General features: G+C 41.8%; 1 protein-coding gene across 1 annotated transcript; it reads right to left on the bottom strand.

Annotated features, from left to right (window-relative positions):
• Nucleotides 1-825: 825 nt before the first annotated feature.
• On the bottom strand, nucleotides 826-20,612 carry CCDC80 (coiled-coil domain containing 80). Its single transcript, XM_063419979.1, has 8 exons — nucleotides 19,961-20,612; nucleotides 17,680-19,580; nucleotides 13,379-13,535; nucleotides 9,499-9,635; nucleotides 8,716-8,864; nucleotides 5,379-5,482; nucleotides 3,708-3,788; nucleotides 826-2,168 (listed from the first exon to the last, which is right to left on the bottom strand). Exons 2-8 carry the CDS (start codon nucleotides 19,570-19,572, stop codon nucleotides 1,822-1,824), a joined length of 2,868 nt encoding a protein of 955 aa, XP_063276049.1. The 5' UTR covers nucleotides 19,573-19,580; nucleotides 19,961-20,612; the 3' UTR covers nucleotides 826-1,821.
• Between the last annotated feature and the right edge of the window lie 1,881 nt (nucleotides 20,613-22,493).

The following is a 22,493-nucleotide window of genomic DNA, read 5'->3' as shown; positions in this document are numbered from 1 at the left end:
CTGTGGTAGTGCTGTCATCACTGAGAGCTCAGAAGCTCTCTGCAGGCAGCAGTCCTCTCAAAATCATTCTGTCAAATGCCTTCCCCCAGTTAGCTCCAGTCACCTGAGAAAGGTAAGTCAGGAGCTGCACCCTGCACTAACTAGACCTTGTGATAGGGAGGACAGCCTGCCCCAGAGAGGGATCAAGTTTGTAAAGCGAAGGCCTTGTGACCATTTTCTGCCTTTCTGACATTCACAAGGGCAAGTAATGCCTGACCTTTTGTGACTTAAGTTTCTAAAGAAAGCATCTATTTTTGGGTGAATTTGTTGCCTTAGCTAGTTTTGTTTTCATGTGGGAAAAAAAAATCAGGAAAATGACAGAAGTCAAAATGCAGACCATGCTCTGGCCAGCTTAGAGCTGTAGCTTCTCCCTGTTCCTGTGCTAGTTCTGTGATGGCAATACCCACTGCAAGTGTCCTGTTGAGTGCATCTATATGTGATGTGGACCCACATCATGGATTGCAAAAAAAATGTGACTGGTCAGGCACACCTATGACATCAGAAGTGACCAATGTGCCATTGTAAAGGCTGACATGGTATCTATCTTCACTTAAAGAATTTCCATAATCTCTCTGCTGCATCTTTAATGTTTAGGAACCTAATCCAAATGGTGTTGAAACCCTGGCTATGCATTCAGTTCCTGTCACTGGTTTCAGTAGGGTAGGGTGCTGCTACAGCTCCAATGCCCAAACACATGAATGAGAAGGGAGAAAAAAAAAAGTTTCTGAAAGTGTGGCAGAAATAGAGATGGTTTAGCAGATTAAATTAATCTCCAATACTTCTATAAACATTTAATCCAGATCACTTTTATAGGGGAGGGTATGAGAAGCAGAGGTAAAAGAAAATTTGAAATTTCGAGTAACAGTTTAATTCAAAGCATTGTTATAGAGAGCTAGTTACAACTCATTGAAAATATACTTGAATGAGATTTCTTCTGATGATGAAAATAATGCTTTTCAGATTTCTGTATTTCAGATAGTGCTAGCCCTGGTTGATGTTTCCACTTAGCTCTCATTAACTTGGATTTAACAGTGAGGTGGGCAGGACCTAAGAGAACAGGGACCCCAACTGAAAGAATAAATAGCCATGCAGTAAGCTTTGTAGTAAAGAACTTTACATTGTATTGTATTGTATTGGAACAAGTTCTGCCATAGCCATAAATCTTATTTTCATTCATAAAGTCAGCTAATTACAATGGTAATGCACTGTAGAAGGGATGCTGTCTTTTTAAACATGGTGTTTCAAAAAGATTTTATTTCTGTTGTTGTTATTATTAAAGAGCATACCTCATGCTTCTTTCTTAAATTTTCCTTTCCTGGGAGAGACCCAAAGTGTGATTCTTTGTTTCTCTTCATAAGCATAATGAAATCTCACTTTCCAATAAATATAATTATTTTTTGTCCTTAGAAAAAGTAGTAAAAAGCACATTGTTGGACAGTTTGTTTCCTGCCCTACTGTAGTGCCCAAGGGCTGGGGTTGTGGGGTTTTTTTGTTTGGTTTTAATACAAACACCACCTGCTGATGGCCTTTGTTTATAAAGGTTTAAAAATATAAAGGAGTCTTTATTGTTTAAAGCTTCAATACTACTGGTTTGAATTGCTTCACTGTAAAGGCTTCTGCAATTTTTGAGAAGGCAAATGACCAAAGTCCCTTGATTGAACAGTAGAAGAGCGAGGCATGGATATCTAGGTGGCCTGGGAGGATTTTCTGCAACTGGCCCCCTTTTGATTGAATAGCTATTGGAAGGCAGGCACGGGGCAGCCAGAGGCCAGGCCGCTCCGTTCAGTACGGATATCCATGGTGGTAACTTCCGTGGTGACGGTAGTCATCCTGGTAACCTTCCTGGTAGCCCTGGTGGTAGCTGTGGTAGCCATACCCACCATACTCATCATCGGGGCACTGCATGCCCAGCGACTGCTGGATTGTCATCTCCTGGCGCCGGAGCTGCATGGAATCGATCAGGTCATACACGATCGCCATGGACCACATCGGAGAGGGGTACCAGGATTTGACATTGCCGTCCTTCCCCACTAGAAGCATGGAGAAATATTCTGGACTAATTTGGAAATAATTCCGAATGTCTTTCACCAGATTAGCCGGGATGTCTTCTCGGTCTACAGTTGAGCTTCCTAGAAAGTGATCACATAAAATCAACGTTAATGTTTTGTTTAGGCGATGATGATGGTTTCTAGGTAAAAAACTGAGCAACAGGAGATACGATATACCCAAGAGTTGGCAATATAAGATTCTTGTCATTTGAAAGTTCAGATCCATATCCTGGATTTGAAATTAAATTACTCTACTGTGAACTAGGGATGTATTTTTAACAGCTTTTTTAAGTTTAGTAAACTTGTCCTCATCCTCTAGCCTGAAGCTACTGTAGTGTGGTACATCTTTTTGTCACCCAAAATCCATGAACTTCTTTGGTGACTTTGCAGCTTGGGTCACCAGTTTATGTATTGCAGAAGGCATATATGAAAAACAGTAACAGTGAAAGAAATTACAGGAATTGAATGGGATAGAAGGATTGCAGGATATAGAGCCTATAGAGCCTCACTCTTGAGCTGTCATGATATGTGAGTATGGGATGTGGTAGATGTCATTTTCTCTTCAAAGTATATGTGCTAGGGTAAATGGTGAACTCCAGGCTTTTAAGTGTGAAGTCTGTGTTGGGTAAATGAGTAGAAACTGTAAGACAAGTAAAATCTGTGGGCACATGTATACATCATTGGCTTGGCAACAGGACTCTCACATGGTGGCACCCTGCCCTACAGGCTTAATGTTCCTGGGCTGTAGAAGGACTCAAATGCTTTCATGCACAGAGCAGTTGGAGCACAGACGGGATAAATAAGCTGCCTTCTGTCTTTGTTCCTCCACTGATGGAGGCAGATGTTTGGATCAGATAGCAGAGGAACCCACAACATTTGACAATGGGACTCTTTTAAGGATCTACCTGGAAGAGCCTGCTGGGATGCAAGTGGAATGCTAAAGAGAGCTTATAAGAAAGATGGAGAAAGACTTTTTACCAGGGCCCAGACACAGAACAAAGGATATTAATTTTACACAGAAAGAGGGTATATTTAGATTAGTTATAAGGAAGAAGTTTTTTAGGACACAGGTGGTGTGACCCAGGAGCAGGTTGCATGTATAGATGCTCTGTAAGTGTTCTAGGATAGGTTAGATGAGGCTTTGGGCAACCCGATGAAGTGAAAGATGTCCCAGCCCATGGCAGGGGGTTGGAACTAGATCATCTTTAAAAGGTTCTTTTCACTTCAAGCCATTCTATGAATATAAATGAGGGATCCGTAGAGGAGAATCTGCTGAGTGTGTGTTCTATTAGCTCTGCAAACTCTTGAGGATGTAAAAAGGCACAGACATCCCTGTCTTTGACAGCAAGGCTGGCAGAAAAGTGTACTGGGGACTGTAAACTTAGGCAGGAAATCAAAATGTGAGATGAATTTCAGGTATTTGTGCTTTTCTGTCCTGAAGAACCTATGTAATATTTAGTGCAGAAACATCAAGAAAGCTCTTTCTTTGCTTTTGTATCATCTTATTTCTTAAAACAAAAGAGGAAATAAATCCTCCAAAGAAATTACAGCAAAGAAGTACTCAGCACTGTATAATGCCCTTCATGAGTAGTACTGAAGAAACTGGAAACAGTCACTTACCATTAATTGGATACAACTCTAACACACCTCCAATATCTTCTCCAACTCCCAGCAATTTGAGGATAGTTATGTGGCGCAGACCTATGGAGGAAATGAAGAAGGTTTTGGGTCAGACTGGATCTTTGTGTTTGGGCAGATTTCAGTTTAATCAGCCAGGTCTGTGCTTGCTAAATTAGGGCCCAGTCTCAGCCAGCCCTCCAGGAGAGTTACTGATTTCTATGGAGTCCCTGCCAGTCACATCACCTGTCCCAAAAGGATAAGCTGATTTGTTGAGTAAGTGATACCAGTTGCATAAAGCTGTTCCAAGGACAGCAGCATGGTGATGTGGTTCTGTAGCACGGGGATACAAGCATCAGATACGCCAGTGAATTGCAGAGGCCATTCCCCAACTCCAGAATCTTCCTGCACTGTTTTCTTCACTAGTAAAGCTTTTACTTATCACACATAGAGCAAAAAATTATTCAGAGGCAATATAACCTATGCCAGTTAAACACTGAATGACTGCAGGGAATAGTTTATAGCAGATACTCACTTCTTCCATTTGTTCTGCACAGAGGCTTGGACTGTTGCCTCTGCTTTGAAGAAAGACCTTAGGGACAGCAGAAACTGTTCATGTAACATGAGCCAATATAATCTACAAAATCTTTGATGTAACTACTTTTATAACTTGGAGGTAAGATGCTTGGAAACATACCACTTTAGTTAAAACACCCATTGACAAATGCTTTAGAAACTCACTGGATCATGTTCAAGCTGTCCCTATGAAAGGGCAGGGATACTCAACTGTTTTGACTGCATTTTATTCTTCAGAAAGCTTTTTGCAGTGGCCCATGTTGCAGTTTACTTTGGTGCTTTCCAAACGAGGTGATGGTGATGCTCTAACTGAAAGCCAGGTGATTATGAATAAACAATCACACTGTGCAGATCTCCCTTGTGGTGCAATTGAAATGCATTGAAATAGCAGCTGTTGAATGGCACCAGTTTAGTTCTGTTGGAGTCAAGTCTCGGCACTCTATGGTGTGTGCATTGCTAGGAACTTAAGGAGTAAGTCTCTGCACTTCATGACAAGAAGACAGAAGAGTGCCTCTGGGTCCTGCCCTTAGTTTGTCTCCTGGAGGAGCCCCTCTCTCTCCACTGACTATGCAGGTGGATATTCAGTACCTAGTTATTGGTCTGGGAGGGCCTTTATTGGATTGAAATTACTTCCATTAATATTTTACAGGTTTTGGTAATGAAGCAGTAAGGAAAAGAGAAACAAAACCCTGTGATGTTCATGCATCTCCGATACCTGGCCCAGTTCTCAGCTGCATCTTAAAGGACCTGTCTTTACCAAAGCATTTAGCTTGTGTTAAGTTGCGCAGTACAAAAAAACCCCAAAACATCTATTACTCTCCTGAAGTACAAGCCCGAAGACAAGTTTGAGTGCTAGCATTTTCTGCTACATTAATGTAATGTTTCAAAAATGATTCCAGGGAACACTTTACTTAGCTGTCTTAGCCACTAGTGTGCTCTACTACCTGCTTAGCACAATCTTCCATTTGGACCTGGAAGAAAGTTTTTAGTTGTCAGACTCCTTAGACTGTTCAGGTTCAAACTTGACCAAAGGAATCCATCACATCACCAGGAAGGATGTGGTTTGGGGGAGCAAGAATATAATTCCTTTTGACTCACCAAAATTGCAGGCTTGTCCACTCAGAGCAGCAAGCTGCTGGGAATAAGCCCAATCTTCATCACTGGGAGCAGAGATCACCACCAGCCGCCTTCTCCATCGGAACCTGAAAAGAGAGTGTGGCCAGGTATGGTCATGACACGTGACTCAAGTCCTCTCAGCATTTCTGTTCTCTGTAGGCTGAGATATGTCATACCTCTCACAACTTCTAAGTAACAGCTGGATGGGAAATCTTCCCAGTTCTGTTTATCACTGTGAGAAGATAAAGTTTGTTTTGAATTTTACAGTTCCAAAACTTTCAAAGAAACACCTGCAGCGCTACTGTTTCACTAAACAAACACTGCAAATTTTATGATCTTTGCTCAAAGCCCCTTCAGTAGTTACAGCAGTGCTGAGAAGTGTATATTTAAGAGAGAAGGATTCCTGTGGAATTCCTCACTAGGCATTTAGCTTTTACGTCATTCACCACTGCTGGAACTGCACAGTTATTCTGCAGTCCAAGGGCTGTCTGAGAATTAGGGTGTATCTTCATTTCAGACATAACTCATACTTCTGTGTAAATAATCACTGACCTCTTTTTTCTTTCCTGCACCACATTTGCTCAAAGTGCCTTCAACGTGGCTTGAAATCTGAGCTTGTTTGTAAATGTGTGGTTGTGTCAGCCTGTGGCTGTATAAGGCATGCAAGGGGCAATAAGATAAATCTTGGAATCTTTCTTTAATAGGGACTGCACCATCTACCCAAGACTTTGCATGAGTATCTCCTTCCTTTCCCGTCAAAGAAAGGCAGTGCCATAAGGACATGTGATATCTTTAAAAATTCTGGCTCTAGAGGTTTTTAATACTCTCTCAACAACTTGTTTTTTGAATATAGTTACTTCTCCACTTAACCTAAATAAATCAGATTTATAGGAATTTGCAAAGCTGCAGAGATATTTTTACAGCAGGAAATGATCTTTTAAATGGATGCAGATGTTACTCTGTTATAATAATAGCCTGCTTTTCTGCTGTACCATGTGAAGATCTCAAAATGAAGGCTAATGCAAAGGGTCAATTCTGCTTCACTGAAGAGGAGCTTCACTGACAGAAGCTGAATCTTCAGCTTCTATCACCAGTCCTATGGGGGGACTTGCTCAAAGTCAGAAAAGTCGTTAGAAGAGCAGAGCATGCTGATGTCTTTGCTTGTTGATTGTTACTGATTTTTTTTTATACAATTAGAACAGTAAACTCTTGAAAAGCATACCTCCTCAATTTTCATCTTTCTCAGGAGGAACAGCAGAGAGACATGAATGTGTGTGTACAGTTAAATGAATAGGAATGAGAAGCATTAAGAATCACATATGTGATGTGAAGAAAAATAAGGAAATTTTGTGTCATTATTCTGAAAATGGGGAACAAAATAACCTTGGTGCTATTTTTTATAGAAAAGCCCCTGGTTAGCTATGAACAGTGAGTGAGAATGTGGCCATTAGAGTATATTTTCCCTTGGGAAAAACTGTGAGTCACTTTAAGATACTTTTATACTTCTTTCTGGTTTTTTTTTAATATCTCCTTTGGAGTTACACAGAGCTGAAAAGTGTTGAAAGCCATTCAAGCTTTTTATTCCCCTGCCCCAGGAGCACTTTGTGTGCTTATCTGGGACTACATCTTAGAAATCAATTCAGTTGGTCCTTCACAGCTGTTAGTTCACCAACACTAATGTACAGATTTCTGCTTTATTTCTGACATCAGAAGCCATGGACCAATGCTCCTGACAAATCTGCCAGACCCTTCCCTGTGTGGATCCTTCCTTCTCTACCTGTTTTGCATCCTGTTCTGATGTGTGAGCCCAGAGAGCAGCACAGCCAGTATCTAGGTCTTAGAGTGGGACTCAGCTCCAAACTCAAGGTTTTCTTCCCCCTACATGTGGCTTTTAGCATTACTCAAGGTGGCTCTGGCTCTTGTGGTCTCCTTTCACACCAGGCAGGTTTGTTAAGAGCACTATTTGCATTACTATAACTGAGCTCTGCAAGGAGCAACACCAGGGAGATGATGCCAGGGCTCTTGTTCAGCTGGGAAAGTGATATTGGACAAAGCTGGAATTAATTTTACTGGGAATCTGACCAGTTAATGGGGCTAGAGAAGTCCACCCAATATTTAAAGCCTGATGCTTGTTTCACAGACAACAAATGCATTCTGTGTAGCAGCCTGTTTATAGATACAACATCCTGCATTTTTCGTGCCCAGTTTTTTAATGTGTGTTTATTGCTAGGGCTGTTTCCAAGCAAAGAAGGATTTGAGGCCTGTCCCTTTCCAATATACAAGCTCTTTCTTGTGCTGATCAGCTGTTTCCAAACTGCGGTTCTTCTTGGTGGTCTCAAGGATGAATCACTGGGACCTAAACAGGAGGTGGTGAGGTGGGTGGGGTGGATCTTGTTAAAGGTTCTCTTTCTGTTGAAGTGACCATTGAATTTTAAAATGTTTATGAACCAAAAACCTATTCATTTACTTGTTGCTCCTTTCCTCCTCATCATAATCCATCATACTGCCTGTTATTTTTAAAGCTGGCTGGCATTAACAGTGTATTCCCATGGATTCTCATAGTAGGTGAGGAGGATGCAGTTGTAACAGGTAAGGTCTAGAATGATGGGGTAGCCCTAATTTCATGTCAGTTCTCCTGTGATAATTGAGAGAGGGCTGTAGCTGCACAGCTCTTCTGTGGGTCTGAATGCCCACAGTCCAGATGAATTTGTTGCCTGGAATTTAGGTCTCAGGGTAGAGTAATAACACAGCATGTAGAGATTGCATAAACATTGTCTTTCTGTAGAAGGTCTCCAACATTTTGCAAAAGACATCTGCAAGACCTTTAATAATGTGCATGACTAATACTAGTGAGGACAAACTGTTATCTCAAGCAGGATAAGAAAGAAGTTAGTGAGAATTAATTACTGATTTGAACTACATGGCAGGGATTAGAATGGGATTAATGAGATTGGGACGGTTGATGATCAGAACACATAAACACTGTGCTTCATACATTCAAAACACTGAGCTAACATCTGTGAATTAATCCTTATTTGCTCTTCTAGTGCAAATCAGTTTATCTCCCTGTCATGATGGGGAAACTGAGGTACTGAAAAATCAGTGTCCAAGGAAGATTTAGTTCATCAGGAAACATGCTTCCTGTCTTTCAGTGTTCTATACAAGGCTGCATTCAGCTCTGGCTGCATCTCTGTAATTGCTTAGCATTGTAAATACTGCAAAATGTGTCTTTAAAAATCCCAGAAACAGTTACATGGGTATTTTCCCGCTACAATGATAATTAGTAGAACTAGCAGCAGGTAAGAACAGAAGGTGATACCTGGATAAGAAGCTCTCAAGGGATTGCTTCTTATCTTCTTTGCAGACAATGCCCTCTTTTTTCTGTCTTTCCATGTCTTTGATCCGTGATTGGAAGGTGTCAATCAAATCAAACACAGACTTCATTGCTATGGGTACTTCGTAGTATTGCTGTTAAGGAAAAAAAAAAGGACAGGTGGGTATAAGGATGCTCATATTAGCAGCCTTTCTGCATGTATCACAGCAGTATAGGATATTTAGAGATCCAAGTATTCTAATTCACACACAGGCAACACGGCCTAAAACAGATCAGAAACTATGGAAAATATGATTGTTTTTGCAGTCAGACTGCCCTTTGGAAGTGGCATTTTCACTATTTGCCCAAAGTGATAAGGCCAGGACATTGCAGTTATTATGTTGTCTGGTAAGGCCATTCAGCTAGAGAGTTGTCCTTATGCAATGTGCTGTCATCCTGTTGAGTAGCCAAACCGTGTGTTTTAGAATGCCAGATACTACACTGAAACTCTGTCAGGTGTGGGGAGTTTCTGTTCCTCATCATTCCTGTAAAAACACACAATTCCTGAGATCCCCTAAGTGCAGAAAATGAAGATAGCTATCTAAGTTCTGAAAATCTCACTTACTGTTCTTTTGCTCATCCTCCAGCAATGACCAGGTCCTGCATCAGTCTCTTATGTGCCTCACAGGCAAGTGTGCAGTGTAATTTCCTAAATTTTTCAAACTTTTTCATATGTTTCCAATGCATTTTCTTTCAAGAGAGCTGAGTTAAAAGAGTTGAAACCCTCACCTTGACCTTCATGTCAATGTCTGTCAGCACCATGAAGAAATCATTGTAGGTCATCCCATACTCCTTTCTCAACTCACTGATGAGCTGCTGGTCCACAAGATCTTCATCTTCTATCACCTTCATGGGCTTTTCATTATCTTAATGTGAGGCAATGGATAAATAAAAACAGTTATGGAATCACACAGCACTCTGCCTTTAATTTTGCCTCAAAAGAAAAGGGAGAATTCATTTCTCAGAAGCTCTCTTCCTGCTGCATATTCGATGTATTACAAACCATGTGTGTGAACTTTTCATTCTTATGACTTTTAACTCTCTAGTTTTACATCACAATAGTCTTTGAAAATCAGTTGATCCTAGGGCTCATGCACTTCAGTATTTATCATTTGTATGTTCTTTTGAAAAACCTTGCTTTTTCCTGGGAAGATATTTGAGATTTTTTCAGTATGCTCATACATCTATCTGCATGTGCTAATCATTTCACCAGCTCCTGAAATGTAGCCACTTCTGTAATTGAAAATAAAAATTTTGACAATGTGTACCATGTGCAAAGGAAACAGCATAGGTGATTTGGGTCAGTAAAATACAGCTAGAACAGCTTGAGGTTGGCCAGGACAGTAGAGTTAACCTTACCAGTCTTAAAAATTTAAATGTAGTGACTATAAGAAATCAGAAACTGTTCAACATGTTTCGAATGCTGCAGTGCTAGCAGCATGCCTCTCTAGATACCCCACTTTGGCCCTCACTCCTCCTTTTGCTTGCTGATTCTAGCAGCCTGACAGGCAAAAACTTAGATTTGACTTGTACCTACTCAGTGGTCCACTCTAAGAAAACATTCAGAAACAATGAAAAAAGACTTCTGAAGACAGATATTTGAAGCCAAGCCTGTGGAGGTACTGAGGTTCCTTATATCCCGTGGAACCAGGGTGCATTGCAGTCAAGTCCTGAAAGTCTCAGTGTCATCAGCACAGCCTCAGTGACAGCATCCAGCACAGCCCTGAACAACTGCAACAGTGCTGAAATAAGCCTCCAAAGGCAACTGTAGGCCTGGAAAGCTACAGGCTGCACCACACACCAAGTGCAATGTCACCTGGGCACCAAGGGCTCCCTGCAAACACTGCTTGCCTGTGCCCTGTGACACCACTATGAATGTTACATTCATATCCTCACTTAGAAATCCCAGCCATGGCTTGCTTAAGTGACCTGCCTGAAGTCAGAGACACAGCAGGCCATCAAGAGGTAGAATCCAGAGGTACAACTTTTCAGTCCCTTGCTCCATAGTTATTTGTCAGCAAATAGAGATGTGATTAATTGATCCAAGTTAAGCACACAGCAACAAGAAAGTTTTGAGTCATTATACAGAAAAGCATTTAAAATGATTTTCTAAACATACATGGCTTTTAAGGAGCATACTGATCTGATTCAAATTTTGCAGTAGGTCCATTCTGTGCATAGACTGAATGAAACATCTGAATTAAAATTTTGGGAAAATATCTGAATTAGAATCTGATTTTTAGGTTTCACACCTTGAACCCACTGCTTACAAAAAAAGTCAAACCAGCAAATATTAAAATCTGGGTATACTTATCATGCTATGTGTCTAATTTATCTGATTTTTCATTGTTATATGTACCTCAGTTGAATGTTTTATAAAAAATTAACAAGGAATGTTACTAGCTTTTGATTGGTTGGATTGCTGGATGTGCTAATTAGTTATCCACTTCGTAAATATATATAAATCCTGCATTAGATGCTTGATGAGTGAGATTTATGTATTACTAGTAGCAAGTATGACCATTAAAACATAGACCAAAAGTTCATGTTTAAAAGCAAAGACTGTCTCATTGGCCTAGATGGAGATAGAAAAATGCAAAAGTTGTTATTGTGAAATGTGATGGAAAACAGCTAAGGTACAGGAGTACCTTAGACCAACTGACATATGGCACCCTTCTGCTTTAAACTCTGGATATCAATATGAAGTTAGCTCTTTATAGAGTTTCCTTTTTAAGAGATTTTCTTTCAAAACTTACAGTTTTTGTAAGAAAAGAAGAAAATTAAAATACAGAATGATTCAGAGAAATCCTGTATCAAGGAAAAATATAATGCCACAAAGGCTGACCAAACTTTCAAACTTGGAAATTATTTCTGTGGAGGAAAAAAGAAGTTGTTAATCTAATTGCCTCTTTCCGAGTCACTACTCGTTCCTGACCCCTGCCTCATAAAGGACATCTGGGATCCGCATGAAGATCCACCAGAGCTGTGACTATGCTGCTACCTGCAAAGTCCTTGCTCTCTTTGTGTTTTCTCTGAAAGAATGGAGAAACATTTCTCCATACATCTTTGGCAGCTGGACAGGCTGGGGAGGTGAGTTATCTTCAGAAATAATTCCAACAAGGTTACAAAGAAGGCCAGCAGGTTGTTTTAGTAGTACAGTGGCCTAATAGATTGGGTGCTTGCTTTGCTTATTGGATAGGTGGCCAGGGGCTGATGTTTAGTTGATTAAAGCCCTATTACCCATGGGGAGAAGAGACCACATGTGCTAGCTTGGGCTGAAGAAAGGACCTCTGCAGTGACACTCAACTTTTGTGTCATTCCAGTGGCAAAGTGGGAAATACTCTCTGGTTTCACTGTGAGCTAGTCTTGACCAGTGTCACTGAGCTCTTTCATCCACCACTTTTAAATGTGATGAAATTTCAAGTGTAAAGTATTTTCTGTTGTTGTCTTTTGTATTTTAGTCACAAGATTCAGCACTCTGGGTAGACCTCATCATGCTGGGTGCTCAAGCTTCTCACTACAGAAACATACTGTGCACTAAATGTTTCTCAGGAGCTTTTGCTGCCCCTGATGCACAGAGAGTGAGCCTTGAAGCCCTGTTTTTCTTCAACAATTTAATTCCTTCTGTGAGAGCTCAGCTGTTATGTACACTTACGTGGTTTGGGGAAAGTTTGGATGTAGGTTAAGTTTGGAACAGGCTGAAAGAGTATGGTCTGTGTCAGAGTGAATATCTGAATATTAGCCAGACTAGAACTAAATTTAATCCTAAACAGCCCACTGACAGGCAGATGGATCTAGGTACACAAAAAGTGACCTTGACTAACCTTGGCCTGATGTGGAAGATCCTGTACTGCTCCAGATTTGTCAAGGAGGTGCACAAATGGACAGTCTGGCAGGGTTTGTGACTCACCGTCATTCAGGGACACAAGGCTAGATCCTGTCCCTCTGAGAGCAGCAGAGGCACAGCTGGAAGCCAGACATAAATCTGTGAACTTCTGGCCATTTATATGCCAGACCTGAAACACCCTACAGCTGGCCATATCCTGAGCTTTCTGTTCCATCACACATCTTTTCCCAAGGTTTGGAAAAACCAGATGAACTTCAAGGGGAAAGATGTGGTGGACTTGGAAATGGAATTGGAAGCTTTTAGTCTATTTGCAGTATAGAGCTGTAGAACATTTGTATTTCTTTGGTGTCATCCAGCAAAGCGCTCACACTGGTGTTAACCTCTAGATACAGACAGAAATTAAGTAGTCCAATGTTTCAAGAGATACCTAAGCTTGAGTGCTTTGCTAGACTGCAACGTGAAGTCTTTGTCCAACCACTGTTGTTAAAAAAGGACAGGTTTTCACTGACTTTGGTGGGTGCTTCCCCAGGAGACCTGAACACTTACAGCAGTTGTTTCAAAGCTACCCAAGAGATATGCACAACCAGTGTCACCTGTCTACATGGAAACTCTGAATGTGAAGAAGGTGGCACTAAATATTTCAAAATGAGCTACTTTTCAGGTCTTGCATAGTCTTAGATTTTGACCCAAGCTGGGGCAGTTTTGCTGCCTTTGCTGTCTGTATTGTGCCCATGAGATGGAAAGTGTTAAAAGAAGAGGAACCTAGCTGGAAGTGGTCAATTTTCATGCTGCTGTTGTTCATGGTGCCGAAAATCGTGATGACTGAGATCTTCCTTGTTGCCATCTTGCAGAAGCTCTCCAGATACTCGTCTCGCTGCTGCACATACATGGTGTTGTCCGCCTTGGGGGTTGTGATCAGCTGATGTGGGCAGAGACAGAAGAGTTTGTTTAGTATAAGGAATGAAGCAGGTGATTATTTTGCTGAAGGAGAACTAGTAACTGTCTGCAAACTGGGCTCTCTTTCCAATAAAGCTGTTATTTATTTCTATTTGGAGTATACATTCGTTCCCAGGCCTGACCCAAAGACATTCAGCTACAGGAAAACCTTCAGAGGCATTTACAGCTGGTTGTACAGCTCCTCTGCTGCTTCTACCACAATGCTGGTAGAAGAAATATCACTATATTTTACACAAAGCCACATAGTCTCCTTTTATCTCTAGCCCTGCCAGTCCCACCAGGTGTCCCTCACAGCCTTCAGTGATGCTATGACTCACAGTGGGAGCCCTGGGAACATGGCAGGCACTCTGCCCTCATCCCGTGGTCCAGGCAGGGCTCCTGTTCCTGTTTTGAGTGCCAAAGGGTGAGTACAACTAGGGCTGCATGCGTACTTATGTAGCTGATGGCCATCTAAGAAGACGTTGAAGACTTGCTAAGGCCACTGTGACCTCATCTGAAAATGTCTGATTTTGCTTTTCTTTGTTCTAAGCCACTTTGATGTCTTATGGGACTTACACTTGCTCGAAGGCACAGCTGTGGGCAAAAAGGAAGAGGAAACATTACAACAACAAAAGTATAGAGAGCTCTACATTTTACAGTACTTCAAAGCCTTTTAAGGATTGCAAAGATTTAATTTTTAAAAAGTTTAGAGCACATGACTCAGATCCTTCATCGGTGACTGAGATGGAAATATTCTAGGGAAGGGATGTGTGTAACAACATCCAGTGATCTTATGTGGCAGTTTCCAACAGAAGATACCTAGGAATGTAATCATTCTAACTGGCAACAATGAACTGCAATCGAGCACCTGCCCCTGATCCCCCAAATACAAAGGGAGCTGAAATAGGGACTCAAGTTTTATGGTTTAAGGTCACAAATAATCACCAAAATCCTTCAATTGCAAATTTATGCTTTAATCTGTATCAGGAGTAATAATTTTCTGGCTGCATTTTGAAGTTTGTGGGGCCTGAAGGCTAATTTTTACTGTACACTCTTTGTAAATCCAGTTCATCAATGTAAAAACATTTCCGGGCTTATAAAATCTGCCTCTCATTTATGCAAAGGCCCCTGCCATGATTACAGCTTTGGGACATGAAGGTGAACGAGAGTGACAGAGACAAAGAGGATTTGGTTTCTGGGCTACAGCGTGTAACACATTGCTTTTAAATTGCATATAAAAATGCTTCAAATAAAAAAAGGATCATGAGAAGGGTTTGAGGGCTGAGATGAAAAACAGACCATTGGTTTGTATTATCTCCTCCTAGTTTTGGAGGCCATAAACTGGAATGCAGAATCAAACCTGAACCTGATCCGCTTCACCAAACCTTGTAGGACAAAGCCAATTTCCAATCAAAGCTTTGTGCCAGGTCTGTTTTAACCCAGGATGTATATGCACTGTCTCTTACCAGTGTTTGTATCACAGAATCACAGGATGGTTTGGGTGAGAAGGCACCGTCAAGACCATCTTGTTCCAATCCTTCTGCCAGGGACAGGGACACCTTCCACTAGACCAGGTTGTTCAAAGCCCCATCCAGCTTGGCCTTGGACACTTACAGGGAGAGACCATCCACAACTATCACTCTCCTCCTTTTCTATAAGCTCTCTTTAGCTACTGGAAAGCTCCATAAGATCTCCCTGGAGCCTTTTCTTCTCCAGGGTAAACAACCCCAACTTTTTCACCTTGTTTCCACAGGAGAGGTGCTCCAGTCCTCTGATTATCTTCCTGTTCCTTGTTTGCATGCATATCCTGATGCATATGTGCGTGTGTGCACATATGCATATATGTGCATGTGGGTGCATATGGAGTGTTACAAATAAACTGTCAGGTGGCATTTCATCACCACAGAGAAATAAACAAAAAACTCAAAGTCACAAGGCCAACATTTCTAGACATTTGTAAGTGCAATAAAAGCCTCACTATAGAGAGGTGAGGCTGTTGGACTCAAAACCCATACTTTTTTTCAGTTTCTGCACCCAGGACCTATATTTGTCATTAATTGAACTTAACCCAGAATAGACTTCAAAATTCCAGATGTTTGAAATTCACACTGAAATCTGAAATTGTTAATGATGTAGAACTTAAAACCCCATGTCCTTCTTAAAAGATGTTTGGAAAAGGACTGAAAAAATGTCCTTGGAAGCCAGTCTGAAAGACAAAAGTACAGCAAAGCAGTGGGGAACAACTTGGGTAGAGCTGCTTCTGCAGCAATGTGAGCTAATTCTCTAGAGAGGGAGTTTAAAGACTCGTGAATGACAGAGTTAATTGTAAGGATTGTTCCCCTAAGGGAACGGAACAGTTTGATTGGAAGGAATGCAAATAGGCACGTGTTTGGATTCAAAGAAGCTTGAGAAGTTCTTTGTTTTCCACATGTGCCATGTGAGCTGTAGCAATGAGAAAACAGAGTTCAGCCACTGCTTTTACTAATAACCAAACCTATTCTTCAGGGAGCTCCAGAGTAAGCAGGTTGAGGATGTTATTAGATTCTAGAAAAGTGAGGTGCAGCATGGCATCATCATTTGTCTTCAGTGAGTTCTGGCGTGATAACCTGAGATTGTGCAACTCTTTTCTCAGAGATCCAGCTGTGAGGTGGCCCAGTATCAAAAGGTTCAAATTTCAGACAATCCTTTCCGTTGCCAGGACTATGGTGGTATTATGAATTAGCAGCCTGACATCTGTGAGCTTTACTTTTGGCTCTTTTATTTTCAAGTTTGTTTATATTTGTCCTGATGCTGCATATATTATTGGAAACCTCAACACTGAGACCAAATATCAAGGATCCCAACTTCTACATATTTTTCTCTCTGAGCTTTTGCTTTGGCTAAATATTAGTTAACAAGTAACTATTACGCACTATTTGCAAAATCCAGTTAGGTTAATTTTTTTCAAATATATGGCTTTTTTACACTTCTGTTGCTAGCTCCGCACAGTCCCTTCATTTTGGAGAATGGGGAGGGGGAGAAGAAAGTTGCCTTGTTTTCAGGCCCATGAATCATCAGCAGAATGATTCATTACATTCCAATGGTTGAAATCTTAACTTGGCATCTTAGCTTGGCACTTCAGCTATTTGTACTGGAATATGGAGCATGAAAGTCAAAGGTGTTTGTGACAATGACAATTGGACAATAACTGTGAAACAGACCAGCTTGCAGCAGGATAATTGCAAGAAACCATCTCCCACAATAATATTTTTAAAGAACTGTTTTCCAAAGTGTACCCTTCAGGATATGTATCATCTGCCAGAAAAAACATTTGTACTATAACTAAAACTGTTTCCTATCCCAGGTGAAGTGGTTTTTATAAGTAGTTGAAAAAACATACAGTGCTATAAAACCTGGGGACAAGTAACTCCAGACCATGCTGAAGTTCTCAGGCTTGAAAACTTTAACTAGAGTATTACAGTTCAATACAAACAATAGAAGAGAAACCCAAACCAAAATAAAGTTTGCACAGGATCTCTGAAGATGTGTAGGAGATCTGAATGCCAAATTCCTATCAGATCTTAATCCCAAATTCCCCATCCCTCAGGGCATCTGATCACAAGCCTTTGTGTGTATCCTCAGTCAGATGTGCACGAGTATTGCCAAGCCACCTGGCTTGCTTCCAGCTTCAGGACACCGGCACCAGTATGGAGCAGGTGTGCCAGCTGGCAGCACATGCAGAGCACTGAAATGTGGTAACTTTGGCAAGTGCCCCAAGGTGACAAATGGATGTAATCCACACTGGAGCCTCACTTTATTGATCTTAATGATACAGATCCTGACACCTACATATCCCATGGAAGCAAGATAATCTGATGGCTATAGGGTGGCTCATGGAAGTGGCTGGGAACAGGTTTTAGCCTATCTCTGGATGACTGATTTTTTTTAACTGCATGTAAGATTTCCAACATGAGGCTGTGAAACCTGTTGAAAGCAATCATTTGGGCCTAAAAATTTTACCTCCTAAGACAAAAGCACCAGAAAAGAGTAATACAAACCCACTATAAACTTATAGTTCCACATATTCCTACTATGAGGGACATACAACTTTACTTAGGTAATAAAATTCAGATGAATGAATTACTTACAATGAGCCTCCTCTTGCCTTCAAAATATTCCAGGAGGTTAGTTGCTGATTTCCTGGGAGGCTGTAGGAAAGTCTTCTTGTTGGACTTGGGAAAATCCTCATTCTCAGTTCTGCTTCCCTTCTTCTTCTTACTGCGATCTTTGTCCTGCTTGCTCTTTTTTTCAGCTTTTATCTTCTTGGACTGCTTCTCACTCTTCTGCTGCTTGTCAGGTCTGTCCTTCTTCTTCTTCTTCTCAGGTTTATCCATTCGGTCATGCTTCTTTGATTCTTTTCCTTTCTTTGGGGGGATATTTCCTGCTGCAAACTGTTCCTCTAAATGGGAACTAGCAGGCTTGCTTGGGTCATATTTGTCTTCATACTCATTACTGAGTATCTTTTCTTGGGTCTTCTTTTTTGGTGGTTTAGTCTTAGTTGGTTTGTGTTGCCCAGGAGTGACGTTCAGGTCCCTGTGGTTGAAGTCCTTTCTGTCAGTTCTGTTATCTTTAAATCTACCCACATTTGCCTTTGTATAGTGCACTGGGGGAGCTGTTGGCACTTCTGTGAAGCTGTCATAGCGGGCAGCCTTGTTTGGTTTCCGGGTGGCTGCCAGTTGTTTCTCCTGATGGCTGCGCTGCCGGTCCCTGCGGTTTGTTTTCCACACAGGAGAGTAGAAGTCCTCAGAGGCTGTGACTCGTGGCGTGGTGGCATCAGGGGCTACTGGCAGCCTGTGGTACTCTGTGGTGGAATGTGACTTTGTGGTCCAGGTCCTCTGTGTGCTGGGGAGGGGTGTAGTTGTTGTTGTAGACCGGCTGGCTGTTGTCACTGCATGGGTGGTGGCACGAGTAGTTGTGGTGGTGGGAGGGAGGGTAGTGGTTCTTACTGTAGGCAGAGGAGTGGCCACAGTGGTTGTCACTGGTTTCCTCACTGTTTTGGTCCTTGTTGGCTGATTATTGCCCTTCCTTGGATCCTCCTTCCTTGCTGACACCTGGACATGTTCACTGCCAGGGGTAGGCTGCATGGTGCCCCCACTATTGCCTTCTTCAACCACTTGCCCCTCCACCCCAGCTGCTTTGCATGTCTGGATGAAGCCCTTCTGCCTCATCTTCTCAATTTTTCTGATGGGGTTCTGATCAATGACTTCGTACATGGCCTCTAGCCTGACTGGATATGGATACCTTTCCTCCACTTGCAGAGTTTTCTTCAACAGTACCATGCCAAATTTCCCTTTCTCCAGTTTCAGAAAGCTCATGAGCTTAGGGATGAGGGCAGGATCTAGTGGCTGTTCCAGGATTTTTCCTTCATTGGTTATCCTTCTAACTTTTCCCCCTTCTTCCCCTTCTTCATGGAACAATATGATCTGCTGGATGTGCCTCTCAGCCAATTCACAGTAAACGTCATTTTTCAGCAGGCTCATCATGAGCCGGTAGTAGCCCTCAGAGGCATGGGGGGCAGAAATGACCCACACCCGATTTTTCCCTGCAAAGCTGGCCAGGACATTGGGAGAACTTGACCCTGAAGGGAAACGTACCACTCGTGACTGGGTGGCAGAGGATATCCCTTCGTCCTTAATCATCTCAGGCTTGGAGTATTTGGCTGCAGCTGTGAGTCTCTGTACCAGTCTCATTCTGGTCCCCGTGCCCCTGGCCTGGGAACGTGCTTCCCCTTGCAGGAGATTGGCAGGTGGCTTTGGAGGTGCTGAAAAATCCCTCTTGGTGACAGGGTGTTGAGGATTTGGGCTTGAATTCCTCAGGGATGCTCCAGACCTTCTCAGGAGGCTGCCTGAAGCCCTGTAAGCAAGGGGCACTTTCCTAACTCCATGGCTCCCTCTTTCCACTAGCCTCTCTGTCTTTTCAGAGCCACACACTAACCATGCTGCCCACAGCAGGGCTAAGCTGAGAGCTGGCCTCCAGTTCATTGTGCAATCTATTGAGGGGGGAAGAGAAGGAGAAAAATTAGATGTTAACAGTATGATGATATCTTGCACAAGTGATTAAAAATGCAAAGCACAAGCTGGCTATTTTGTGATTTATAAGTGCTTGATTACACCTCAGTCCTGTCCTAGGGGCTTTTTAAGTTTTACAGTTATTTTTGGAAAAACACAGAATGGATCACTTCATGAAAAAATGAGATCATCCTTCTGTAACACGATACTGTCTCTAAAACGACACTGTGATCTGCATCCTTTTCTCTCTCTCTCTCTCCCTGTTTGTCCCACACTCTCACTATACACACATGCAAAGACATACAGAGAAAGGGTCCCGTACATACAGAGCAGAAAGGCAAGAATTTGACTTGAAACTTACACTCTCAGGGAAGTTCCCCTGCCAGAGATGAGTTTTCACGTCTTTTTCCTTTAAAAGGAGACCAATGCCATACAGCTTTACTGTTCAGTGTTTTATCTTTACGCAGCCCAACAGGTCACAGAGCCTGTTGTGTGTCTTAACTTTCTTCTTCACCTTCTTGACAGGCGGGATGAGGTTAGCGGAAATTTTCTTTGTGATCTCTGCTTCTCCATTTACCTGCACGTCTGGATTTTTGCTGTACCGGTTACCCACACAGGCAGGGATTTCATTTAAGAAAAGGGAATTTCCAGCTGCTCCAAGTTTCTCTCTTTTAAACTTCCCAAACCTCCTTCCCACTCCTTGCTTCCTCAGTCCCGTTTAGCTCCTTTGTTTCCAGAGAGGAAAGCACCAGCACTAATATATTTTCCAGGCTGAAGAAAAACACAGGAATGTGATGCTGAAAAAAAAAAAAAGGACGCTTCCCTTTCCCCTTTCTCCACACTTTGACAAAAGCAAATTGTAAAACACTCGTCTTTTTTTCTTCTTGGCTGGCCACGGTCCCAGAAATGTCAGGGCAACCCCAGCCCTGCTCTGAACCAGCCTCAGACAACGGTGGCCACTGGAAATGGGGGAAACTTCACTCAGGATTTAACAGCTCAGCAGAACCCGCCTCCTCCCCACTCCGGCACAGGGAGGGAGGGAGGAGGAGGAAGGCTCTGGGGGCTGAAACACTGCACAGCATCACAGAGCACTTCAGAGAGGGTGACTCCAGCCTTAACTCTTTCCTTCACGCATTCCAGCTCTCTGGTGTTCTCTGACCTCAGCTTTTTCTTTCCTCCCACCAAACGGACACTGTCTGGATAAAAAAGTATGTTTCTCCATCAGTCTCTACAATAACAACTCTGGTGTTTAAGAATTATTATTTTAAACCTCATTATTTCTGCCTCATCTTTCCCCTTTCCTTGTTTTTTATTGTTTTCTAGGAGTTCCTCGGTAAAATCCAATTTTTCTTCACTTTCCAACCAGTTTCTCTTTCAGGTCCTTATGTATGTCGGTATATTCTTTCCTCAAACATCATATGGGCATGAGTGTTAATTTGTAGTTTTTAAAGAGAACAGGTTGTTTACTATTGCACTAAAATTAGAGTCCTATCTATTTCCCATGAATGTGCACCAGCAATTAAAAAATAAAAAAGGTACAAAAATACCTACAGAGAAAAGGATAAAGGCAGGGTCATGTCCTTTGCTCTCTCTTGATGGTGTAAATGACACCATTCTATTGAGCTGACGTAAACTGGCACAGCTTTGCTGGCAACACCTGGTCTTTAGTTGATTCACACTGGCCTCAGTGTGCTGAACACCCTCGGTGTAAAACACCCCTTAATTGTAGGTGATGGGCAACACCTAAAAATATCCAAGACCTTAATACTACTTTAACTGTTTGCCAAGATTTTGCTTATTGACAAGGATGCTGTTACATGTCTGTGATAACACACTGGATTTGATCTCAGTTATATTGTCTGGAGGTGAAGGTGCACCTTCTACTGTCCTTGAAATTAGTATTTAAAAGAGAAAACCTTTCCTTTCTTTCTGTCTTATTTTCTTAGTTTTTATTTACATTTTCAAATGCACTGATAAACGTAAGTAGTGGTTTTGCTAGTATGCATTCAGTTTGTGTTTTGTGGCCAGTGGTTTGGCCTGGAGGTAGGGGAGAATGATGAATGCCTGTGCTTATATTAACATGAGGGCAAAAATGATCAGCTTTTCCCAAAATATCACATCCTACATTCACTGGGAGGTAAGGGGACTGTACCTCTCGCAAGAATCACAATATTGGAGTTCTGTGGAGTAGGAGTGGGTAACATTTTCCACTTAAATTAGTGTCAAGCCTGCTGGTTTATTTATCTTGACAAGGAAAAATGTAATTAAAAATTACATTGTTTCATTATGACATTTTAAATAGACTGCAAATAAAAAGGAGGTTTTCATTTCAATGTTTCATCCAGTTTCATTACAAAGATTTCAAAAAGAAGTGACCCTACAGTACTGAAGCCAAGTATTTGATTTGGGGTAAACCAACTAAAAATTTTAAACTTCCTCAGTTTTCTTGGTTTGCTAATAATTTGAAATCACTCAGAGGCAAAACATCACTCATCTGCACAAGTCTGATGGTGCCAAGGAAAATATGCTCAGTGTATGACAGCGGAGGAAAGAAACAGATTTCCATATTAGCTTTGCTGTCTAGCCTATCCAATTATAGATATGCTGAAGAACTTCTGTGAGCACTTTGCTTTCCCAGCCCGGCTGAAGAAGTAACATGCTAGAGAATCCACTTTAAGTGTATCAAAGGGTGGCAGATCAGTGAAGATGATGGGTTGTAAGGCAGGTGTAGGGAGGATCTAGCCCACAAGAAAACATGCAACCATGGGGATTATTCTCAAGGCTGATGTTTGATAGTACCTCTGTCCAAGGCGAGGAATAAACTTGCAATGACTGCTGGAAATATTATTTGACATCGAAATTTCTTAGAAAGTAAATAATTTATACAGGCCAAC

This window comes from Prinia subflava, chromosome 28, assembly GCF_021018805.1.
Source record: "Prinia subflava isolate CZ2003 ecotype Zambia chromosome 28, Cam_Psub_1.2, whole genome shotgun sequence".
Lineage (NCBI taxonomy): Eukaryota > Metazoa > Chordata > Aves > Passeriformes > Cisticolidae > Prinia > Prinia subflava.
The sequence above is the reverse complement of the archived record's forward strand: the minus strand, read 5'-3'. Positions and strand labels throughout refer to the sequence as shown.